The 20,585-nt window shown below is 40.4% G+C and overlaps 1 protein-coding gene and 1 pseudogene across 2 annotated transcripts in view; both read left to right on the top strand.

Moving 5' to 3' along the window:
- FLVCR2 (FLVCR choline and putative heme transporter 2) overlaps positions 1 to 20,585 on the top strand; it is a 107,904-nt gene that overhangs the window by 17,110 nt on the left and 70,209 nt on the right. Inside the window, exon 1 of one of the 2 annotated variants that reach the window (XM_020986254.2) lies at positions 9,884 to 10,889. The exons of the other annotated variant lie outside the window; for it this stretch is intronic. Coding sequence (XP_020841913.1) covers positions 10,344 to 10,889 — 546 coding nt within the window. The 5' untranslated portion in view covers positions 9,884 to 10,343. Of the gene's footprint in view, positions 1 to 9,883; positions 10,890 to 20,585 lie in introns of those variants that run through there. 2 annotated transcript variants of the gene reach the window in all.
- Positions 190 to 1,237, top strand: LOC110208455 (T-complex protein 1 subunit alpha pseudogene; annotated as a pseudogene).

Genomic DNA, 20,585 nt, shown 5'->3' with positions numbered 1-20,585 from the left:
GGACAGGTTCAGGAGACAAGGAGGTCATATCCTGCCTCTAGCACTTACCTGTTTGACCATGGGCAAATCACTTACACTCTCTATCAGTTTGTTGATTTCTAAAGTGGGAATACCACCTGTGGTACTTTCCTCACAAGATCATTTGATGCTCCAGACAGATAGGGTACATAAAATACTGTGTACTATGGGCAAAGTCAGAAGGAGAGTATGTTTATAAATGCTTATGCACTGAATTGTGTGATGGCATCGCAGGGCAGGTCCAAAAGAATAGTTAATGTGAAAATTGCTTGCCTGCAGAAAACAGAAATGAAGCTTGATGTACAAGTGGTCATTATAGACCCAGAAAAACTGGATCACATCAGAAAGAGAGAATAGATATTACTAAGGAGAGGATTGAAAACATAATGACCACTGGTGCCAACGTTATTCTAACTACTGGTGGAATTGATGATATGTGTCTAAAGTACTTTGTTGAGTCTTCAACTATAACAGTCCGAAGAGTTTTAAAAAGGGACCACAAGCGAATTGCCACAGCATCTGGAGCAACCATTTTGCCAACGCTCACTAATCTAGAAGGTGAAGATAGTTTTGAAGTTCCAACGTTGGGGCACGCAGAAGTGGTAGTACAAGAGAGGATTTGTGATGATGAGCTAATTTTAATCAAAAACACTAGAGCTCGAACATCTGCTTCAATTACCTTACGTGGAGCAAATGACTTCATGTGGGAGGAGGTGGAGTGCTCTTTAAACGATGCTCTTTGTGTAGTTAAGAGAGTCCTGGAGTCAAAGTCTGTAGTGCCAGGATTGTGGTGCTATAGAAGCAGCCCTTTCCATTTAGCTAGAGAACTTTACAACTAGCATGAGATCATGGGAACAACTTGCTATTGCAGAATTTGCTAGATCTTTTCTTATGATTCCCAACACATTGGCAGTTAATGCTGCCCAAAACTCTATAGATTTGGTGGCCAAGTTAAGAGCTTTCCATAATGAGGCTCAGGTTAAACCAGTGGATTGATCTTGATTTAATCAATGGCAAACCTCAAGACAACAGGTAGAGTGGTGTGTTTGAACCTACCACAGTTAAAGTTAAGAATCTGACATTTGCAACAGAAGCTGCAACTACTATTCTTTGAATCGATGACCTCACTAGGTTACATCCAGAAAGTAAAGATTATAAAAGAGGAGGAGGAGGAAATTGTGAAGATGGAGTTCACTCTGGAGCTATTAGATGGATCTGATTTTCTCTATTTATAGCAAGGTTACTGATTAATTTCATCCTGTACCATTTTGTCTTGCACTTAGTGTATAAATAAAAAAATACAACAACCTTTCAGGTTGAATTTTCATAAGAGAGATGAAAGAGAAAATAAAACATCTTTCCTCTACAGGAAAAACATTTTTGATGCCTTTTCTTTTCTTTCTACCTGTTCTACTCCAATATATTCTCTCTTGTAATAAAAAAACAAAGAGAAATAAAAACTAACTGCACACATAGTCCCTTCGTTACCCTTCTATTAAGAGAAGCTTCACAATCTGGCCCCAGGACCAATACTGGTCATATAATTGGTATACACCCACACATATATACCCACATATATAATTATATTAATATAATTATACAATATATGAAATATGATTATATATAAATTATAATTATTTTAATATCAGTTGTGTATAATATATACATATAATTGGTATATATAGGCATAGTTTATATATAATTGGTAATATAGTGCATTATATTGCATATAACCCAAGTTCAGCTGCCTTTTGGCATTTGTTATTATATAGTAGCCTTTGTAATATGGTTGTGTTATTAGATTCTTATCATCTTTCCGAGAATCTGAAACAGGAAATTTTTATGTCTACCTCCCTCCATACCCCCTCCCCCTCCAGGTACAATCGGTTTAGGTTTTAGAAGTCCAGGATCACATTTTAATCCCAGCTTAGTCTCAACTCCCCCACAAAGACTTGCTTGATTACATTATGAATTAGAGTCATGCCGTAGAGCTCAGGACCTAATTAAATAATATCAGACTTCTTGAGGGCAAGGGTCATAACTTTACTTCTAAATCCCACTACAGCCCTGACCATAGGCACTCATATACTGTTCAACAACTGACCCTATGCTAGAGAGGACAGTTCATGGCTTCTGTCTCTTTCCTCTTTCACATGGTCTTTTTTTTTTTTTGCCACCCAGGCCTGGTGGTTGTACTTTTCCCTTGTCTCTCGACCTGATCTGCTCACCCCCTTGGCTGTAATACTCTTATTTAGCAGTCTCTTCCCATCTGCTTGTCAGTCATCCTAGTCTGCTATTCCTGAACCTGATTAGCTCCATGACAACATAGGTAGTGTCTGAGATAGAATTTGAACTTGGATGTGCCTGATTTCAAATCTAACCCTCTGTTTACTATTCCATGTTGCCTCATGCATTTTGCTGGTATGTGGCTTACAAGGCTTTGCCCTGTGACTATTATTCCTTCTCTCTCCATTTGTGTTGGACCTAAACACATGATCCTCCTCTGCTTTCCCAACTGTCCATCTCTTTTCTAGGATATGAAGACAGAAAGAAACAAGATAGGGTCCTGGTGACTGTGGGTATAACTGTGAACTCAGGACCTGGGAGAAGAAAGATTTTCCTGAGTACATGGCAAACAGGAAATTAAAAGCTCATTGCTATCAGTGGTGAAGGCTAGAATTGCTAGAACCTATGAAACTTGGGCTGCTTCTCTTTCAAATAAGGACAATAGTTATTTTAACAATGAGAAAGCAGAATAAATGGCTACATTTTCTTCCTTTACCTGAGGACACATGTGAGACAGGGGAATTCTTGTTCTATTAGATGAAGTTAGAGCAAGAAGACCCAAAGAGAACATGTTTTTCTAGTATTGACTACAAAACACTCTCCATAGAAACCCATAGTAATAAAGGGTACACTAAAATGTAGATCCTTCCTCTCCAGAGAAAGGCAGCTCGGTGGCAAGCAGATAGTGCTGGATGTGGAGTTTAGAAGACCTGAGCTCAAGTCAGACTTCAGACATTTACTAGCACTATGAGCCTGGACTAAGTCATTTAACCTGTCTTTCTCAGTTTCGTCAACTGAAAAATAGGAATGATAACGTCACCTACCTAGAAGGGTTGTGAGGATCATTCAGTTATTGATTATAAATAACTTAGCACAATGACTGGCACATAGTAGGTGCTTTATAAATCCTTGTTTCCTTCCTTCTTTTCTTCCTTCCTGCTTTCCTTCCATCCTTTTTTTCCATTCTTCCTTCCTGATTCAGCAGCAATAACACATGGTTGTCTATGGTCCAAGTCATCCAAAAGGCCATTCTCTCATTCCAGTCATTTTTAAGAGTCCTGGTCCCAACAGGAGATGAGACTCCATTCTAGTCAATCAAGTCCCTGGTATTGAAGGTCTTTTAAAGCTGCTCTGGGATGAGATAACTCCTTTAGGATTTCTAGCTCTTATCTTCTCTCCACACAATTAAAATCAATTGATGAACTCAAAAAAGAAGAAGGTGGAAATCAGAGTGGGGGAAACCTAGCTGTGATAGCAATTCAAAGCACTAAGAGAGTGGGAGTGGAAAAGGGGGCTGATGGACCAAGGAGAGAAGAGACACCAGGAAAGGTGGGGAGAGAACACAGTAGAGGAAGGCTCAGCCATGGGTAAGTGATGCTGGTAAATAGGAGGTGTATGCACTGCCTCAATTTCTCTTCTCGTGTCAGGACGCTGACTCTGCCTTCAGGTACTACAGTCCAAGTAGCATCCCCGAGATAGAAAAAACATTAAATACACAGTAACAAAATCAGCAATCAATAAGATATTTGGCTTAAACACAGTAACTGTCATACCTTCTGTCATTTCATTCCTGCCCTCCCACATTTAGGTAAAGCTTAGAGAGATACGAACCATTCTTCAGTGAGGGGAAGTAAGGGAAATGCTTTATACAGTTATCCCTTCCGCATCATGACTTTCCCCATTGTGGTTTCAAGGTTTCAGTGTATCACAGGTTGGCATAGGAAATTAAATGGAATTTCGGGGGGGGGGGGTTGAGGAAGCTGCAGATGGCACAGGGCCTATGACCAAATACTTAATCCAAATTTTACAATAAGGTACTGTAAACACCCCATAAAAGAAAAAGAAAAAATTCAGACTTTTTCTCTGGCACAAACGGAGGGCAAATTTCTTCTTTTGTGGATTTTCCAGACCGTGGGGGGCACCCCATCCCTAATCCCCATATTGTAGAAGGGATAACTGTATTCCTTCACCACCATCAAGGGGGCCAGGACGCCAATCAGTAGAGTAGCTGTCTCTTGTAGGAACACCTTAGAGAGAAGATGTCCCAAGGCAAGGAAGAAGGTCCAGAATGTAATGTGGTAGAGGCTACAAAGGAGCAGATATTAAGATGGTGAAGTTAGTGTTTTGTGAGGTCTGGATTATATAACTCAACAGGAAAAGCAAATGAAAAGAATCCAATGGCCGCAGCATATAGAACAACTCAATGAGAACAGATGAATCTGGCAAGAGAAGGAATGCAAACCCCTAGTTCTTAGGGGAGTTCTAAAATAAGCTAAATTCTGCCTTGGCTTTTTGGAGGCACCATTTTTGGGGACTTTTCATGACTTTAAAAGCAAATGGATAGGGGCAGTTAGGTGGTGCAGTGGATAGAGCACCTGCCCTGAAGTCAGGAGGACCTGAGCTCAAATCTGACCTCAGACACATAACACTCACTAGCTGTGCATGACTTGGAGCAAGTCACTTAACCCCAATTGCTTCACCAAGAAAAAGAGGGGAAAAAAAGCAAATGGATACAGGTCCAGTGAAACAGAAATCTAAGCCACTATGACTTGAAGAAGAGGTACAAACATGGTACAGGGGTTCAGTAGTGCACATCTACTTTGGGGAAATCTGAGATGAGTACAGAAAATCTGGAATTTTAAGAATCCGGCTTTTCATGGCCTAATCCACAGATGTGGCTCTGGAAAGATACCTGGGATTTTGTTTCCACTGTGAGTGCTATAGAGAAGAAAACTCTGAGTGCCCTCTAGTGGTTCAAAACAGGGTAAAACCAAGCATTGTACACTGGTGTGCTTCTCATACTAAAATTTAGCCATCTAATACTTTGAGACCAAAGTTTGTTGGAACTCATAAATGCTAGTCCAGTGGGTTAGGATAAATGCGAGCCAGAAATTTCAGAGAAAATAAGCTTATTTTTATATTGAAAGAACTGCCACACAATATAAACATTGACTTCTATGTGCATAGATCTAAAATCATTAATACTTTAAATAAAGAAGTACTGTTGTCACTGAAATGCTCTCAAGGACTTTTCCTCAACTCTCTAACCCCATTCATATTATGTGAAATACTGTTTTAGAAATGCTGGCCTACAAACTTAAATTACTCTCTAATTTTGAATCAATATGTTTTCTTCTGCAAAAAAAAAAAGATGGACAAGTATAGAATGCTTATATACTTCGTTGTTGTTGTTTGGTTATTTCAGTAGTGTCCAACTCTTCATGACCCCATTTGGGGTTTTCTTGGCAAAGATACTGGAGTGGTGTGTCATTTCCTTCTCCAGCTCATTTTACAGATGAGGAACTGAAGCAAACAGGGTTAAGTGACTTGCCTAGGTACATGTCTAAGGTCAGATTTGAACTCCTGAAGGTGGGGGAGCAGAGCCCAATGAGGGAAAAAAGCCAGGTGAAGGAAAGGAAGTGAGAAGAACCAGGTGGAGGAAAGCATAGGATGAGAACAGCCAGGAGAAGGGGAAAGAAAAGAGACACAGAAAGGTGGGGTGGAGATGGAAAGCCAGACATCTATCTGTTCTTCTTCCACACTGCCTACCTCTCTCTTCTAGCCTTAGAACAAAGAGACCCCTGGAGGACACTACCTCTTTCCCCAGATATCTCTCTGACCCCTTCTTTCAACCCCCCAGACCTTCGCTATTCTTCTCTCCCTCGTCTCTTATCCTCTCCTTTACCCTTCTCCTTGACATCTCACAGACTCGTCCTTACCTCTTCCCCTTCACTCTGTCTGATTTCTCCAGATTGCCCCCACCTTGATACATCTCCTCCCTCCCAGTTTCCCAAGCTCCTCATACAGGACAACCAGAGCACTAGACCACAGTGAGACCCACAATATTATTTCAATATTCCTGTACACCTAAGACCCCCTTCTGGCTGTAGTCACCCCTTGAATTAGATCAATAAGGTTCACTTTGTACCACTCTTTAATTTGATTGGCTGAAGTTGACATTAATCTCATAATAATACACTTTTTTTAACCTGAAAAATCCCTTCCTGAATCCATAGTTTGTATAGATTTTGCTAATATGTAAATGATTATGCAAATACACATAGGACTATAAATTTAGAACTAGGAGTCATTTCTCCCTGTCTTTTCTTAATGTCACAGATGAAGAAAAGGAAGCCCAAACTGATAAAGCAACTTGCCCAAAGGCACACAGGTTGAAATGTCAGGCTTTGAACCCATATTCTCTGATTCCCAAGCCTGTGTTCTCTGTACAGTATCACACTGCCTCTTAGCACAATACAGTCTCCTCCTGTGCATGTCATAAACCAGTGAAGCCCACTGGAGCATATAAATGCCCTATACCCAGCAAAAGGTGCTCTATAAATACTTTGATTTATGCTAGAATTTAAGAGAAAGTAGAATGAAAGCTAATTTTAAATCCTACTTCTGACTCCTTACTAGGTGGGTAGTGGCTCCAGGAAAAGCATTTTAAGCTTTCTGGGTCTCAGCTTGCTCCCATTTGATTCTTTTTTTTTTTTTTTGGCTTTTAGGCAGTTGGGGTTAAGTGACTTGCCCAGGATCACACAGCTAGTAAGTGTCAAGTGTTTGGTCTGAGTCTGGATTTGAACTCACATCCTCCTGACTTTAGGGCTGGTGCTCTATCCACTGCACCACCTAGTTGCCCGAACTTCCTTCTATGTGAAATGGAGATACTAATAGCATCTACCTCAAAGAATTGTTCCAAGAATCAACTGAAATAAGATATATAAAGTATGTGGCAATTTTAAAGTGCTCTATGTTAGCTATTGTGATGACAGTCTCTCTTCTGGACTTCTCCTAGCATTTATTGTATGTATTGTTAATTTGGGGCAGCTAGTTGGTGCAGGGGATAGAGTGCCAGGCCTGAAGTCAGGAAGATTCATCTTCCTGCGTTCAAATCTAGTCTCAGACACTTAATAGCTATGTAACCCTGGCTAAGTTACTTAACTCTGTTTGCCTCAGTTCTTCCTTGGTAAAATGAGCTGGAGAAGAAAATGGCAAACCACTCCAGTGTCTTTGCCAAGAAAACCCCAAATGGAGTCATGAAGAGTTGGACGTGACTGAACAACTTGTTCATTTGACTTTATCATATGCTACTCTGTGATACTATGAATCTTTGCCTCCCTAATTTTATTTATTGTAAACCCCTTACAGAGACAATATTTTATAATTCCTTGTATCTCCCCTTACATTACACAGTTCATTGAAAATACTTGGGTTTCCTTAACTATTTATCACCCGATAATGATACAGCAAATGTCTTGTTTATGATTTCAGAGCACTACATGACCTGTAACATCCCTTCCAACTCCAAAATTCTGTGATACTATAATTTCTCACCATAGCCCTGTAACCTAGGATGATGAGTACTGCTGGCCTTATTTTCATCATGGAGAAACAAAGGCTAAATGAATTGTTCACAGTCGCCTAAATAATTTCTAATGATTTCAGTTTTGCAAGTAGAATTCAAAGTTTTTGATTTGTTCTTTCATTACCAATGCATTTCACACCATGTTGTTGTTATAAAATAAGTTAGTTAGAATCAGATGAAAATTATAGATCCCATTTTGAGGGGGAGGGAGAGAATGGAAAAATGACTAAAAATGGTAGCACAAGATGGTGAGGGTGAAGAACAGAATATAAGTCTCTGTTATACCCTTTACCCTCATTCTAATGCTACACTCTATACCAGGGGTGAGGAATCTGAGGCCTCAAGGCCACCTGTGGCCCTCTAAGTCTTCAAGTGTGGCCCTTCACAGAAATTTAAATTCTATCAAAGGGCCACACTTGAGGACCCAGAGGCCTCGAGGCCACAGGTTCTCCACCCCTGCTCTATATCCTACTACACTTTCTCACCCCTACAAAGCACAGACTCCCTAATGCCACAGCTCCGCAATTTTAAGAATTAAAACATGGCTTGAGTCTTAAGTAGCAGAAGTTTGCTTTTTTTCTCCTTCTTTGTATCCTCAGCTGGTTAGCACAGTACCTGACAAAAAGTAGGCTCTTACTAAATGCTAGTTGATTGATTAAATCCAATTTGTTTTCCTCAGCCAGGTGAGAAGGCTCCAGATGCCACTGATGCTTTGGACTGGCTTTCAAGTGTGATGTAGCCTCCAGGGGAAGGAAACAAGCATTTTATCAAGTACTTCTTATGTAGCATTCCATGTATTACTGTGTACCAGGCACTTTACCAATCAGTAGTTGATCTGAACAACCCTGGGAGGTAGGTGCTATTATCATCCCCATTTTACAGTTGAGGAAACTGAGTCAAATAGAGGTTAAGTGACTTGTCCAGGATGTCTTCCCGACTCCTGGGACAGCTAGCAACCTGTCTTAAATAAAGTAGAAAGTGGTTATCATCTTTGCTTAGTGGCAGTGGGATGAATCTCGGAAAAATAATTGTGAAGGTGCTCTTTGACTGGAGTGCAAGGGAGGCCTGTCTTTCAAGAGTCTGCCAGCTTAATGTTCCCTGTTTTGCTTTGGAGTTGTTGATTTGAATGGAAGTAGGGGAAAGCAGTCACATATGCCTGTCAGCGGGTATAAAGAGTTCTTAAGAGGGCAACATTCTGATTCAGTGTTAGTTAAACTTGGAAATTCCAAAGGACTTCAAAGCAGCCTGGTCCAAAAGACCTTGCCCACAGGCCATGTTGTCTCTCTTTTTCCCAATAGCTAGCCGCTCCCCTCCTCCTTATCCTGCTCCACCCCCTCTCCTCTTCTCTCTTCTGTTTGTGCTCAGTACTTCAGTAAGAACAAGCTTATAGCTTCCGATATAAGCAATGGCTAAAGGCTATCCCCCTTTCTCAATCGAACGGCATACCTGACGTGATGTAATAGAAAGTAATGGATTGGGATGTCAGACGGCGTCTTGAAGAAAGCCACCTCACTCCTGAGTGCGTTTCCTCAACCGAAAATAAGGAGATCAGGTTAAATGATCTCTAAATCCTATGCTGTGCCTCTCTCTCTCTCTCTCTCTCTCTCTCTCTCTCTCTCTCTCTCTCTCTTCTCTCTCTCTCTCTATATATATATATATATATATATATTATATATATATATATTAATTCATTCATTCCTATCCAGTACATATATATACACATATACATATATACATATGTGTGTATGTATATATGTATGTATATGTGTGTATATACATATATACACACATATATATATACACATATATGTATACATTGGGAGTAGGGAATGTAATTTTAGGGATAGAAATAATAAGAGAAAACGGAAGCGTTTGTGACCCACTCTTTGGGAGGTGTTCACTAGGTGCTGGGAAAGGAGTCATCATAATAACTTCGGGGTGTTCCTGTTTGTGGAGCGTGTGTTAAGAAGGGATAGCAGATTTTTGGGAAGGAGGAGATGCATCCTGGGGCCTTTAGCTTGGAAAGGGCAGGCTAGGGCGGGGGGACAGGGGCTGGAGAGTATCCCGTGGTTTCCATGGCGATGGGATTGAGGTAAGGGGCCTGAATACTGTGGCAACACTGTGGAGAACAGAAAAGAGCGACTTGCCAGCTAAGTTTGAGCCGGCTAGGGGAGGGGCGGATCACGTGTGTAAAAGGGGGTGGGACCCAGAAGTTGTTCCCGGTGCTATTTGAGTGACTGCAAGAGGGATCGGGGTCTCGGGACTGGGCTTCCGAAGTGGAAGCAGGGCACTGTCTGAGTGAGAACAGGAAAGTTGTAGGGGTTCGAAGCCAGAGGTGACAAAAGAGAAGCAGATGCATCAGCTGAGACCCCAGTGGGAGCAAAAAGTGGTAGCCGGAAGAGTAGGCTGAGAGGCGAGCCCCGGGTTGTCTTATACGGTGCTCCCTTTTCCCTAGTTTAGCGACTGAGTGGCTAAGCTGATTGATTTTCTCTTGGAGTGAGATTTTTGTTTGTTGCTGTCTTTTTCATTTTGAGAGGGGGACAGCCCTGTAAGCACTAAGTCTTCCTTAAGGTGAGGCCAGAAACGGTCTTCCTGAGAGGGAGACAGGGAGCTCAAGGAGTCCGAATAATAGGGAAGTAGGGATTAGTGGGGGACAGTGCAATTTGTAGAGATGGTGAGTGTGACTTCAGTTCCCACCACTGCCGAAGGGCAACCTCAGCAGCCTGAAAGGGAATCCACTACGGAACCCGATGATTCAGCCACCGCAGAACCCGTTAAGATCAAGGTGTCCCGTCTCCGCTGGGTGATCGTCCTGTTGTTCAGCTCCTATTCTCTGTGCAATGCCTTCCAGTGGATCCAGTATGGTGCTGTTAATAACGTCTTCGTGCACTTCTATGGGGTCAGCACCTTTGCCATTGACTGCTTGTCCATGAGCTTCATGGTGACTTATATTCCATTACTGTTCCCTGTGGCTTATCTTCTGGAGAAATATGGCTTACGTACCGTCGCCCTCTTGGGGTCGGTCCTTAACTGCTTGGGCGCCTGGGTGAAAGTGGGCAGCTTGAAGCCGAATCTCTTTGCCGTCACCGCGCTGGGGCAGTTTTTCTGCTCTGTTGCCCAGGTCTTCATCCTTGGCATGCCCTCCCGCATTGCCGCGGTCTGGTTTAGTGAACGGGAGGTTTCCACAGCCTGCTCCCTGGCTGTCTTTGGCAATCAGGTAGGTACAGTAACGAGTGTCTGGATAGCTCTTTGCTTAGTGTGTATATGTGTGAGGAAACGGAGGGGAGAATTGGGACCCTTCTCTTTTTTCAGCTAAAGAGCAGTATTGCTCCTGGGAAGGCAAAGTCTCTGGAGTTTTGTCCTGAATTGTGCTGGGTAAAACCCATAGCTTGTTTCTGCCTCCTCCCTAGTAAGCTCTAGCAACCTGGCCACTTTCAGGCTTTTGACAGTATAGTAAAACTATTATAAATATCATACATATATGCACATATACATGTTTGTGTTTGTGTATTTCTATATCTATATTGTCATCATGTTAGTAATTACTGTTCTTAGCAGAACAATCCATTCCAGAGTGCCGTCTTTCATTGGGGAGGGGGGAGAGGAGGATTTTAAAACCTGTATTCAGGTAGTAGTGATACTTTGTGCACAATCCATGTTTACACCTAGTTTTAAACCAGTACAGTGGGAACAACATATGATTGAAAGCATTTCTGCCACAATTAGTTCACATCTCACAGTTCTTGCTATTATAGCTTAGTACAAATAACTACCAATTTCTTTACAACTCCAGGTTGTGTAGATGGACTGCAGAAGTGAGAGGGAGAATTGAAACACTTATTCAGGCCCAATAATTAAAATAAATAAATAAATAACAGAATAAAACTTCTGACTTCTTCAGCTAACTGAAAGGAAAAATTTCACTGACAATTTTTATGTAGATCACTGCCTCAGTATTTCATTTCATATTGTGAATTTTTCACATTTCACATTTAACATGTTTAGTGAACTAGTTAGTAACATCCAGGTCTTCAAGGCTTGCACTCCCTTGCCTGAGATTGCCACTATAAAATTGTTGCTTTTGTTGGAAATTTTCCATACAATCTTGCTGCCCAAAGGTGAATTCCCATTCTGTCCAGCTCCACCACAAGCTGGAAATTTTGAGCTAAATTTAAATCTTAAACTTTTTATAGTTAAAAGAGACCTTTGAGATCATTTCATCCAATCTCCTCATTTCACAGATGAGTAAACTTGGTTGGTGCCACATTGTTGGTTAGTAGCAGAACCAGAACTAGAACCCAAGGCGGTCTTCTGGCTCCAGATTTGCCTTCATCTACTTCTGAGTTACTAATTCAGATGGGTATTAGAGGAACTGATCACCTTTAGTATAAAAACAAAAATCATCCCCCACATTTTTCCTATGGCTTATGTTCCTTGAAAAATTAAATTGAGGGTTTGTTATAAAATCAGATTGATTTTATATTAGAGATAATTTAAAAATAATTTTGGGCATTGTGTTTATTCTTCATCTCTTCTCTTCCCCTCCCCCCAGGTATTATAACTGAATTTTGATGGCTCTAAAGCATGATATACATTTTTACCAGTTTTAGGAAGTGGTTTAAAGCTTCAAACTGGACATGGGGGGACAGTGGCTTAAATTAGATTTAATCAATCAAAAAGCATTTAGTAGTAACCTTTTCTTGGTCAAGCACCGCACTAGACAGATGAGAATATTAAGGAAAAAGAAAATAAACTTCTACTACTTAAGACTCAGGCCCTGTCTTTTAGTTCTTGAAATTGGGGAGCCACGGCATTATTAGGGAATATATACTTTGCAAGGTGTAGGGGTATGAGGGTGTAGGAAACAGTTTATCCTAACACTCAGTTTATGCTAGCATGACCAGCAGTTATGATTCCAGTAGAATTAAGGCTTCAAGTTCCATATCTGTTTGAAGAAAGCAGAGGGAATACTCTAGCATTTGTTTTGCCTTTTAACAATAAAGGTCAGACTAACAGTTTGTTTTCTTAACACCTGTTAGGGGATCTAAATTTAAAAACATGTCTTTGAAACTTGAAATCACAGTGTTTATTCATGAAATTCCTCAGAGTTAGGAAATGCTAAGATTCTTATAACAAACTTATTCATGCTGTGAACCCTTGGTATTTTTTACATCCCAAAGCAGTTTGTTTAGTGTTATCTTTGGGAGTACATGATGTACTGAGTTAAACATTATGAGGCATTTGGAAGTATTTCCTTCCTTATTTTATGAAGTTTGTACTCCCATGTTTTCCCCTTTTTTGTGAGCATCCTGACCGAATAGGTGAGTGATAAAAGTAAAGCATCTTGAATTGTATTTGAAAGAAAGGTATTTGGGGGAGTAGAGCAGCCTTAAAAAACAAATTTCACAAACCGATCTGATTATAAAAATTTAATTTGGCTTGCAAAATTTTCGTTGGTCCTGCCCACATGCACCTGTGCCAACCACTCAGCTCTCAATAATCCTTACCTCCTTTTGTTGTTCTCTACCTGTTTATATTAAACACACTCAACACTGAACCTTGGAAGAAGAATCAGAAGACATGAAATGCCTTCTCACTTGTCTTCCTGATTTTCATTACCTATTGCCCAATTAAATCTTAGCTTTGAATTACTTTTATGTAAAGTGCCTTGCTAACTTTAGAGTTCAATAAATATTATTATTTGTTATTATTATCCTTGTATAATTGGACCAATATTTTTTCATTGCGTAAAGGTTACCCTAGGCTCTCAAAAGCTCTGCTTAAAGAGCGCAATCTCTGATCAGTTCTAACAATTGGTAGAAACAGATTTAAAACTAGGAGAAATTAGAAAGAGTTCCTTCCTTTTAGGCTTTCCCCCCTCATTTTACAACTGAGGAAATTGAAGCTCAGAGAACTGGAAGGACTTATCTAAGGTCACTCAGGTAATAAGTGGCAGAGATTGGATTTGATTTCATGTATTCTTGATTCCAGACCCAACATTCTTTCCACTGTATCACACTACCTCTAAGATTCAATTCAGTTCATTCAACGAACACTTAATAAGTGCTTACTCTGAGCAACGAGGGTATCATTCCTGTATTAGAGGTCTTGAAAAGTCACAGTTACATATGAGAGAGCCACATGAAGAACAAAATTCTAGTCTGATTATCACTGCTGTTCATATAATACTGTATAGCAGACTGGGCAGCCAAGTGGCGTGGTGATAGAGGATCAGGAAGACTTATTTTGCTGAGTTCAAATCTGTCCTCAGACACTTACTAGCTGTGTGACCCTGGGCAAGTCACTTAACCCTGTTTGCCTCAGTTTCCTCATCTGTAAAATGAGCTGCAGAAGGCAATGGCAAACCGCTCCAATATCTTTGCCAAGAAACCCCCAGATTGGGTTATGAAGAGTCCTACAGTACTGAAAATACCGTACAACAATGAGAAGACTAGTGAGGATTTTCATTGTCAGTGTTACCACCAAACAGATCAAGTGAGATACAATGTAGATAAAGTGTTGCATGATTCTTAAAGCACTATATAATTTCATCTATTATTATTATCTTAAAATAACATTGTACCAGGTGAGGATCATGATGGAGGGGATTTAGAGACCAAAATTAAATAGTCCCTGCCCTCAAGGAGTTTATATGCTACCAGAGGAAATAATATGTGTATATAAGTATAAATCAAAATTAAATACAAGGTAATTTCAGGGGTATTGGGGGGAAAGGCACTATAACTAGGGGTCAAGAACAGTCTTGTGTAGGAAGTGGTACAAAACCTGAGCTTCAAAGGAAGCTGGAAATTCTAAAAAGGAGGTGAGAAGAGAGTGCATTCCGGGAATAGGGCACAGCCAGTTCTGATGAAATGCAATGTTAATAGCAAAAAGACCAGTGTGGCTGGATCACTGAATGAATAATGGTATAATGTCTTAATAAAACTGCAAGGATCAGCCGTGAATGCCTTCAAGGGCCAAGGTAGTTTGTTTTTGATCTTAGAGGCAATAATGAGCCACTAGAGCTTATTGAGAAGGCAATGATATGGTCAGACCTGTGCTGCAAGAAAACCACTTCCAGTTTTGCATGACTCCACATGTATAACCTGTATGGAGTTGTTTGCCTTCTCAATGAGGGTGGGTGGGGAGGGAGGAAGGGAGAAAATTTGGAACCCAAAGTTTTAAAAACAAATGTTAAAAATTGTTTTCACATGCAACTGGAAAATAAAATATATGGGCAATGGGATATAGAAATCTATCCTGCCCTACAGGAAAATAGAAGGGGAAGAGGATGGGGGGGTGATATAAGGGAGAGCAGATTATGGGAAGGGGTATTCAGAATCCATGCCATCTTGGGGTGGGGGAGGGGCAAGATGGGGAGAAAACTTGGAACTCAAAATCTTGTGGAATGAATGTTGAAAACTAAAAATAAATATATTAATAAATGTTTGATATAAAAAATTTTTTAAAAGGAAAAGAAAAGGAAAAAATAGATGTAGAGCTAGCTCATAGGTCATTTAGTCTATTCCTCTTATTTTAGGAAACAGTACTAGGATGGTTGTGACTTGCCTAAGGTCACATAAAAAGTAAGTACCTGAGCTAGGATCTGAACTCATATCCCTTGATACCAAACTCAACATTTTTTCCTCTGTCCAATATTGCTTTGTTGTGATTCTTCCCGGATAAAGTAAAAGAATTTATCTAATAAAAATTTATTGAACATTAAAAAAAAAAAAAGAAAACCACTTCCTTAGCTGTGCGGGAGCTTTGCTGTAGCCCAGTCAACAATAATTTACTGAGTGCTGCCTAGGTGCTAGCCATTGTGCTACAAATACAAAAACAAATAAGCGTGACTCTTAAGGAGTTTACATTCTATCAGGGGAGACAAGCATAAGTAAATACAACATTGATATAAATATGAAATATGTCACTGAATAAATATCAATAAATAAATATTAAGAGAACACATACTATATAGGGATGGAGGGAATAGTGAAATGCATCATGTAGGAGATGGTGCTTAAGTTGCCTTTTTGAGAAGAGAGAAATTCTATGAGGTAGAACTGAGGGGAGGTAGGGAGAGAGTGCATTCCAGGCATAAGGGATGGAGGCAGTAGATGCAGTGTTGAGGAGTTTAGGCTGGATCACAGATAGGGTATAATGAGCCTGGGAAGGTAAGTTGAGGCCAGGTGGTAAACCTGGTTTTTACAAGCTTGGCAGCATACAGTATATTTTATCCTAGAGGCAATAAATAATGACTAGAGTGTGCCAGGTATAGTGGAATAAAATATAGTATATTGAGCATAAGGAGAAATCAGACCTATAATTTAAGAAACTCTCTTTGGCAGCTCTGCAAAGGATGGATTAGAGTAGAACTAAACCCAGACATTCCTTTGCCTTGGATTCTTTGTAGCCTGTGGCCTTACAGCCTAAAAACAAGTTATTTGGAAACGCTTGTTTCACATATTCAACAATAAATTTATGTTTGATTTTGAGAGATGTCCATGAACTATTCTACATGTTATCTTCACTCAAGAGTTAAGAGGGAAATCTTGCAGGTGCAGAGTCATTGACAGCTTAAAACCATAGAATGTTAGAGCTAGAAGGGGTCCTGAAGGTTGTCTAATTCAATCATTTCATTTTTCTAACAAAAAATCTGGGAACTCCAAGAGTCAAGTCAAGTCAAGAAGCATTTATTAAGCTCTTGCTATGTGCCATACGCTGTGCTAAGTGTTGAGAATGCAAATATAAGCAAAAAGAAAAATAGTCCCTGGCCTTGAGGAGCTTACGTTCTAATGGAGGGAAGACAATATGCAAGAGGAAGCTGAAAATGTAGGGGCAAAGGAAGAGAGGGAGAAGGCATTTGTTTGGGGGCATGGGGGAGAAAGTGAAGAAACTCAGGACTGAAACTCTGAGTGGACACCATTGACCTGAGACTTTCCTTAAAATGGAGGTTCAAGGAGGAGCTGACTAATTAGAGGAAGGAGCTACAGGGTAGGCAGGAGGAGTGAAATTCCTAGGCAATAAGGCTGCTATGTCATGATGAAGAAAGTACAGAGAGTGAGGAATGGAGCCTGGAAAGAGAGGAAGACATGGTTAGATGGGGCACTTTCTTTAAAATGCATGTGTCATTTCTATCTTCTACTCCAGGTCACCCTCTTTTGCATAATATAGGATTCTGATAAGATGATGTCCATATTGGGACTAAAACTATTTTAATGGTAAATATAGTATAATAATGGTTGTTTGGCTGTTTTCAGTCATGTCTGACTCTTTGTTACCTTGTTTGGGGTTTTCTCAGCAAAGATTCTGGAGTGGTTTTGCCATTTCCTTCTTCAGCTCATTTTATAGATGAGGAAACTGAGGCAAACAGGATTAAGTGACTTGCCCAGGGTCACACAGCTAGCAAGTAACTGAGGCCAGATTTGAAATCAGGAAAATGAGTCTTCTTGACTGCAGGTCCACAACTTCATCCCCTGTGCCACCTCACTTCCCTATAATAATCTTATAAAAGCTATAATTTTGATTCCTTGGCTGGACATAGAGTTAAGGTGTTGGTATGTAAAAATCTGATTCTGATGGACAAAGAAAGCTACTAGAAATTGATACATGAAGTACTTGGTCATAGTTAACGGACTCATTGATCACACAAGAAAATCCAAGGGAATCTGAGAGAACTTAATTATCAAGATTACTATTTGAGTAGCCTAGTCTGCAGTTAAAAAAAAAAGAAGTCAACCAGTATTAAGTGCCTACCGTGTCCCAGGCACTTTGCTAAGTGCTGGGGATAAAAAAAAAAAAAGGCAAAATACAGACCCTGCATCCAAGCATATCACAGTCTAATGGGGGAGACAACATACCAACTACTATATATAAACAAGATATACATAGGTATACACACATAGACACACACACACACACACACACACACACACACCACATATATATTACATTGGAGGTAATCTCAGAAGGAAAGCACTAACATTAAGGAGGATTGGGAAAGGCTTCTTGCAGAAGGTGAGAATTTAGTAGAAACTGGAAGGAAGTTAAAGAAACCAGAAACCTGTGATAGTTTTCCATTTCTTATTCAAGATTTTGTCATCTTTGGCAATGCACACCTTCCCCAATCCCACCCTTCTCTCCTTTCAGACTTCACCTCTTTCTTTATTGAGAAAATTGAAGCCATTTGACGTGAGCTCACTCTTCTCCCATTCTCTTCATCTCAGAGCCCCTTAATATCATTCCTTCTCTTCCCCCAGTCTCTAAAAATAAGGTGACCTTAATTCTCAACACTTTGATAAGACCAACCCAACTACATGTTCCCTTGATCCCCAACCCTTTCTGTTTTCTCCAGAGTAACCTCTCAATAATCTCTCTCTCTCTCTCTCTCTCTCTCTCTCTCTCTCTCTCTCTCTCTCTCTCTCTCTCTCTCTCTCTCTCTCTCTCTCTCTCTCTCTCTCTCTCTCTCTCTCTCTCTCTCTCTCTCTCTCTCTCTCTCTCTCCTTTTTTCTGATGATTTCTTCCCTACTGCCTTCAAACATGTCTGAATCTTCCCCCAACCTTGAAAAACCATTTTTAGATCCAACCATTCCTTAAGCTATCATCTCCTGCCTATCTGTCCTGTCTATTTCAGCCAAACTCTTAGACAAAATTGCCTATAGGCACTGCCTCTACTTACTCTCCTCTCACTCCTCGACCCTGTGGCTTCTGACCTCATCACTTAATGGAAACCATTCTAATGGTCTTGTGTCAGTCCTCATCCTTTTCAGCCTGCATGCTGCGTTTGACACTGTGGACTACTCTCCTCTTGGATATTCTCTCCTCTCCGGGTTTTCAAGACGCTCTTGTTTCCAGGTTTTTTTTCTTTTGTACCTGTCAAATTGTTCCTTCTCCATCTCCTTGTCATCCATAGGATACCCCTTGAGTGTTTCCTAAGAGCAGGGTTCCCTGAGACCCTGTCCCATGCTCTTTTCTCTTTCTATACACTCTCTCTTTTGGTGACCTCATCATTTATCCTGGGTTTATTTATGTATGCAGGTGACTCCCTAATCTAGTCAGGCCTAGTCTCTCCCCTGACCTTTGGTGTCATATCACCAGTTACCTCTTGGACATATCAAACTGGATGTCCCAGGGGTATCTCAAACACCTTTCCAGAACAGAACTCATTATCTTCTCTTACCCCAAAATTCACTCAACTTCTAAAGTTCCGTGCTTTTATTGAAGGCAGTAATCACCATTCTTTCGGGTTCAGAGCCTTAGTGTGATTCCCAAATCCTCATTCTCCCTCCCCCAACGTATCTAACCAGTTGCCAAATCTTGTCACTTCCTTCCCTTCCAACTCCTTCTTTCTATTCCCATGGCCCCCACCATAATTTAGGCCTTCATCGCCTCTCACCTAGATAATTGCAACAACCTTTCACCAGGACTTTCTACCTCAAGTCTCTCCCTTCTCGAGTCCCTTCTTCACATTGCTGCCAAATGACTTCCCTTAAGCAAGTTTTGACCCCTATTCAATAACCTTCAATGCTTCCCCTTTGCCTCTAAGATAAAATATAAATTCCTTTATTTGGTTTTTAAGGACCAAGAGCCTCACTGGACATTACCCCCTTTCCTGCACCCTGCTATGTACCCAAATGTCATCATCCCTTTTCCTCACATGTGATACTCCACATCTCCATCTCCAGGCCTTTGCAATGGTCTTCCTCTGCACCTGGAATGCACTCTCTTCTCAACTCTGCCTCACAGAATCCCTTTGTACCTTCAAGGAGCAGCTCAAACATTAACCTTCTAAAGGAAACCTTTCCTGTTCTTTCCAACAGTTAGTACCTTCCTTCCCCAACCATCTTGTGTTTAATGACCTTGTGCTAATTTTAATTATTTTTATATTTATTCTTTATTTATTTAAATATAAATTTGTCTGCCCTATTAGAATGTAAGCTTCTTGCAACCAGGTGTTTTTGGAATTTGTTTCCCCAGTGTCCAGCTTAGTGTCAAATATATAGTAGGCACTTTATAAATGCTTGTAGATTGATTGAACCTATTGCTTCGAATGTATGTATACAAATGTCCACAGTTTAGATTACAAGTAAGAGGAACTAGAGATCTTAATGCAAGGCCAATTTGACCTCATCTGTATCACTAATTGGTATGATAGCTATAACTTGGGAGGAAACCCATGACTAGAATTTGGCTCTGAATGGATATGCCTAATTTAAAAGAAACAGGATAAAAGGTTAAAGAGATGGAGGTTGAGTTGTGTTCTGTATTGAAAAGGTATACTTATTTGAGGAAATTCAGAAACTAGTGGAAAGCAGTTGGGTGAAGATCACTGGAGAGAGTAATTTTGTCATTGGAGTATACTACATTTCATCTAGTTTGAATGAGGACATAGCTGAGTTTGGCAATCATTGCAAGCCTGGCACAGAGACATAATTTAGTAGTGATGAGGGACTTTAGTTATCCAGTTATCATTCTGAAACCTCTCTCTGTACGTCTCTTTTCTGTCTTTCTCTGCTTAAAGCAGAGTGACTAATAATATAAAATCCCCTTGTTTGACAGTTACAACTCTTTATAACCACACACACACACACACACACACAACACACACACACACACACACACCCGGACTTTTCCAGTTTTCTTACACCTTACGCCCTTCCCCCCAATAGTCTCAGATTCAGTGACACTGGCTTCTTGCTGTTCCTTGAACAAGTCACTCCTAACTCTGGGCATTTTCACTAGCCGTCTCCCCCACCCCATGCGCCTGAAATGCTCTCCCTCCTGATTCTCATATTTTGACTTCTCTAGCTTCCTTCAAATCCCAACTAAAATCTCAGCTTTTATGGGAAGAATTTGCTGATCCTTCTTAATTCCAGTGATTTCCCTTTGTTGATTATTTCTAATTTATCCCCAC

Source organism: Phascolarctos cinereus, unplaced genomic scaffold (assembly GCF_003287225.1).
Source record: "Phascolarctos cinereus isolate Bilbo 61053 unplaced genomic scaffold, phaCin_HiC Scaffold_3;HRSCAF=262, whole genome shotgun sequence".
Taxonomy (NCBI): domain Eukaryota; kingdom Metazoa; phylum Chordata; class Mammalia; order Diprotodontia; family Phascolarctidae; genus Phascolarctos; species Phascolarctos cinereus.
Note: the sequence above shows the minus strand (reverse complement) of the source record. Positions and strands in the feature narration are given on the sequence as shown.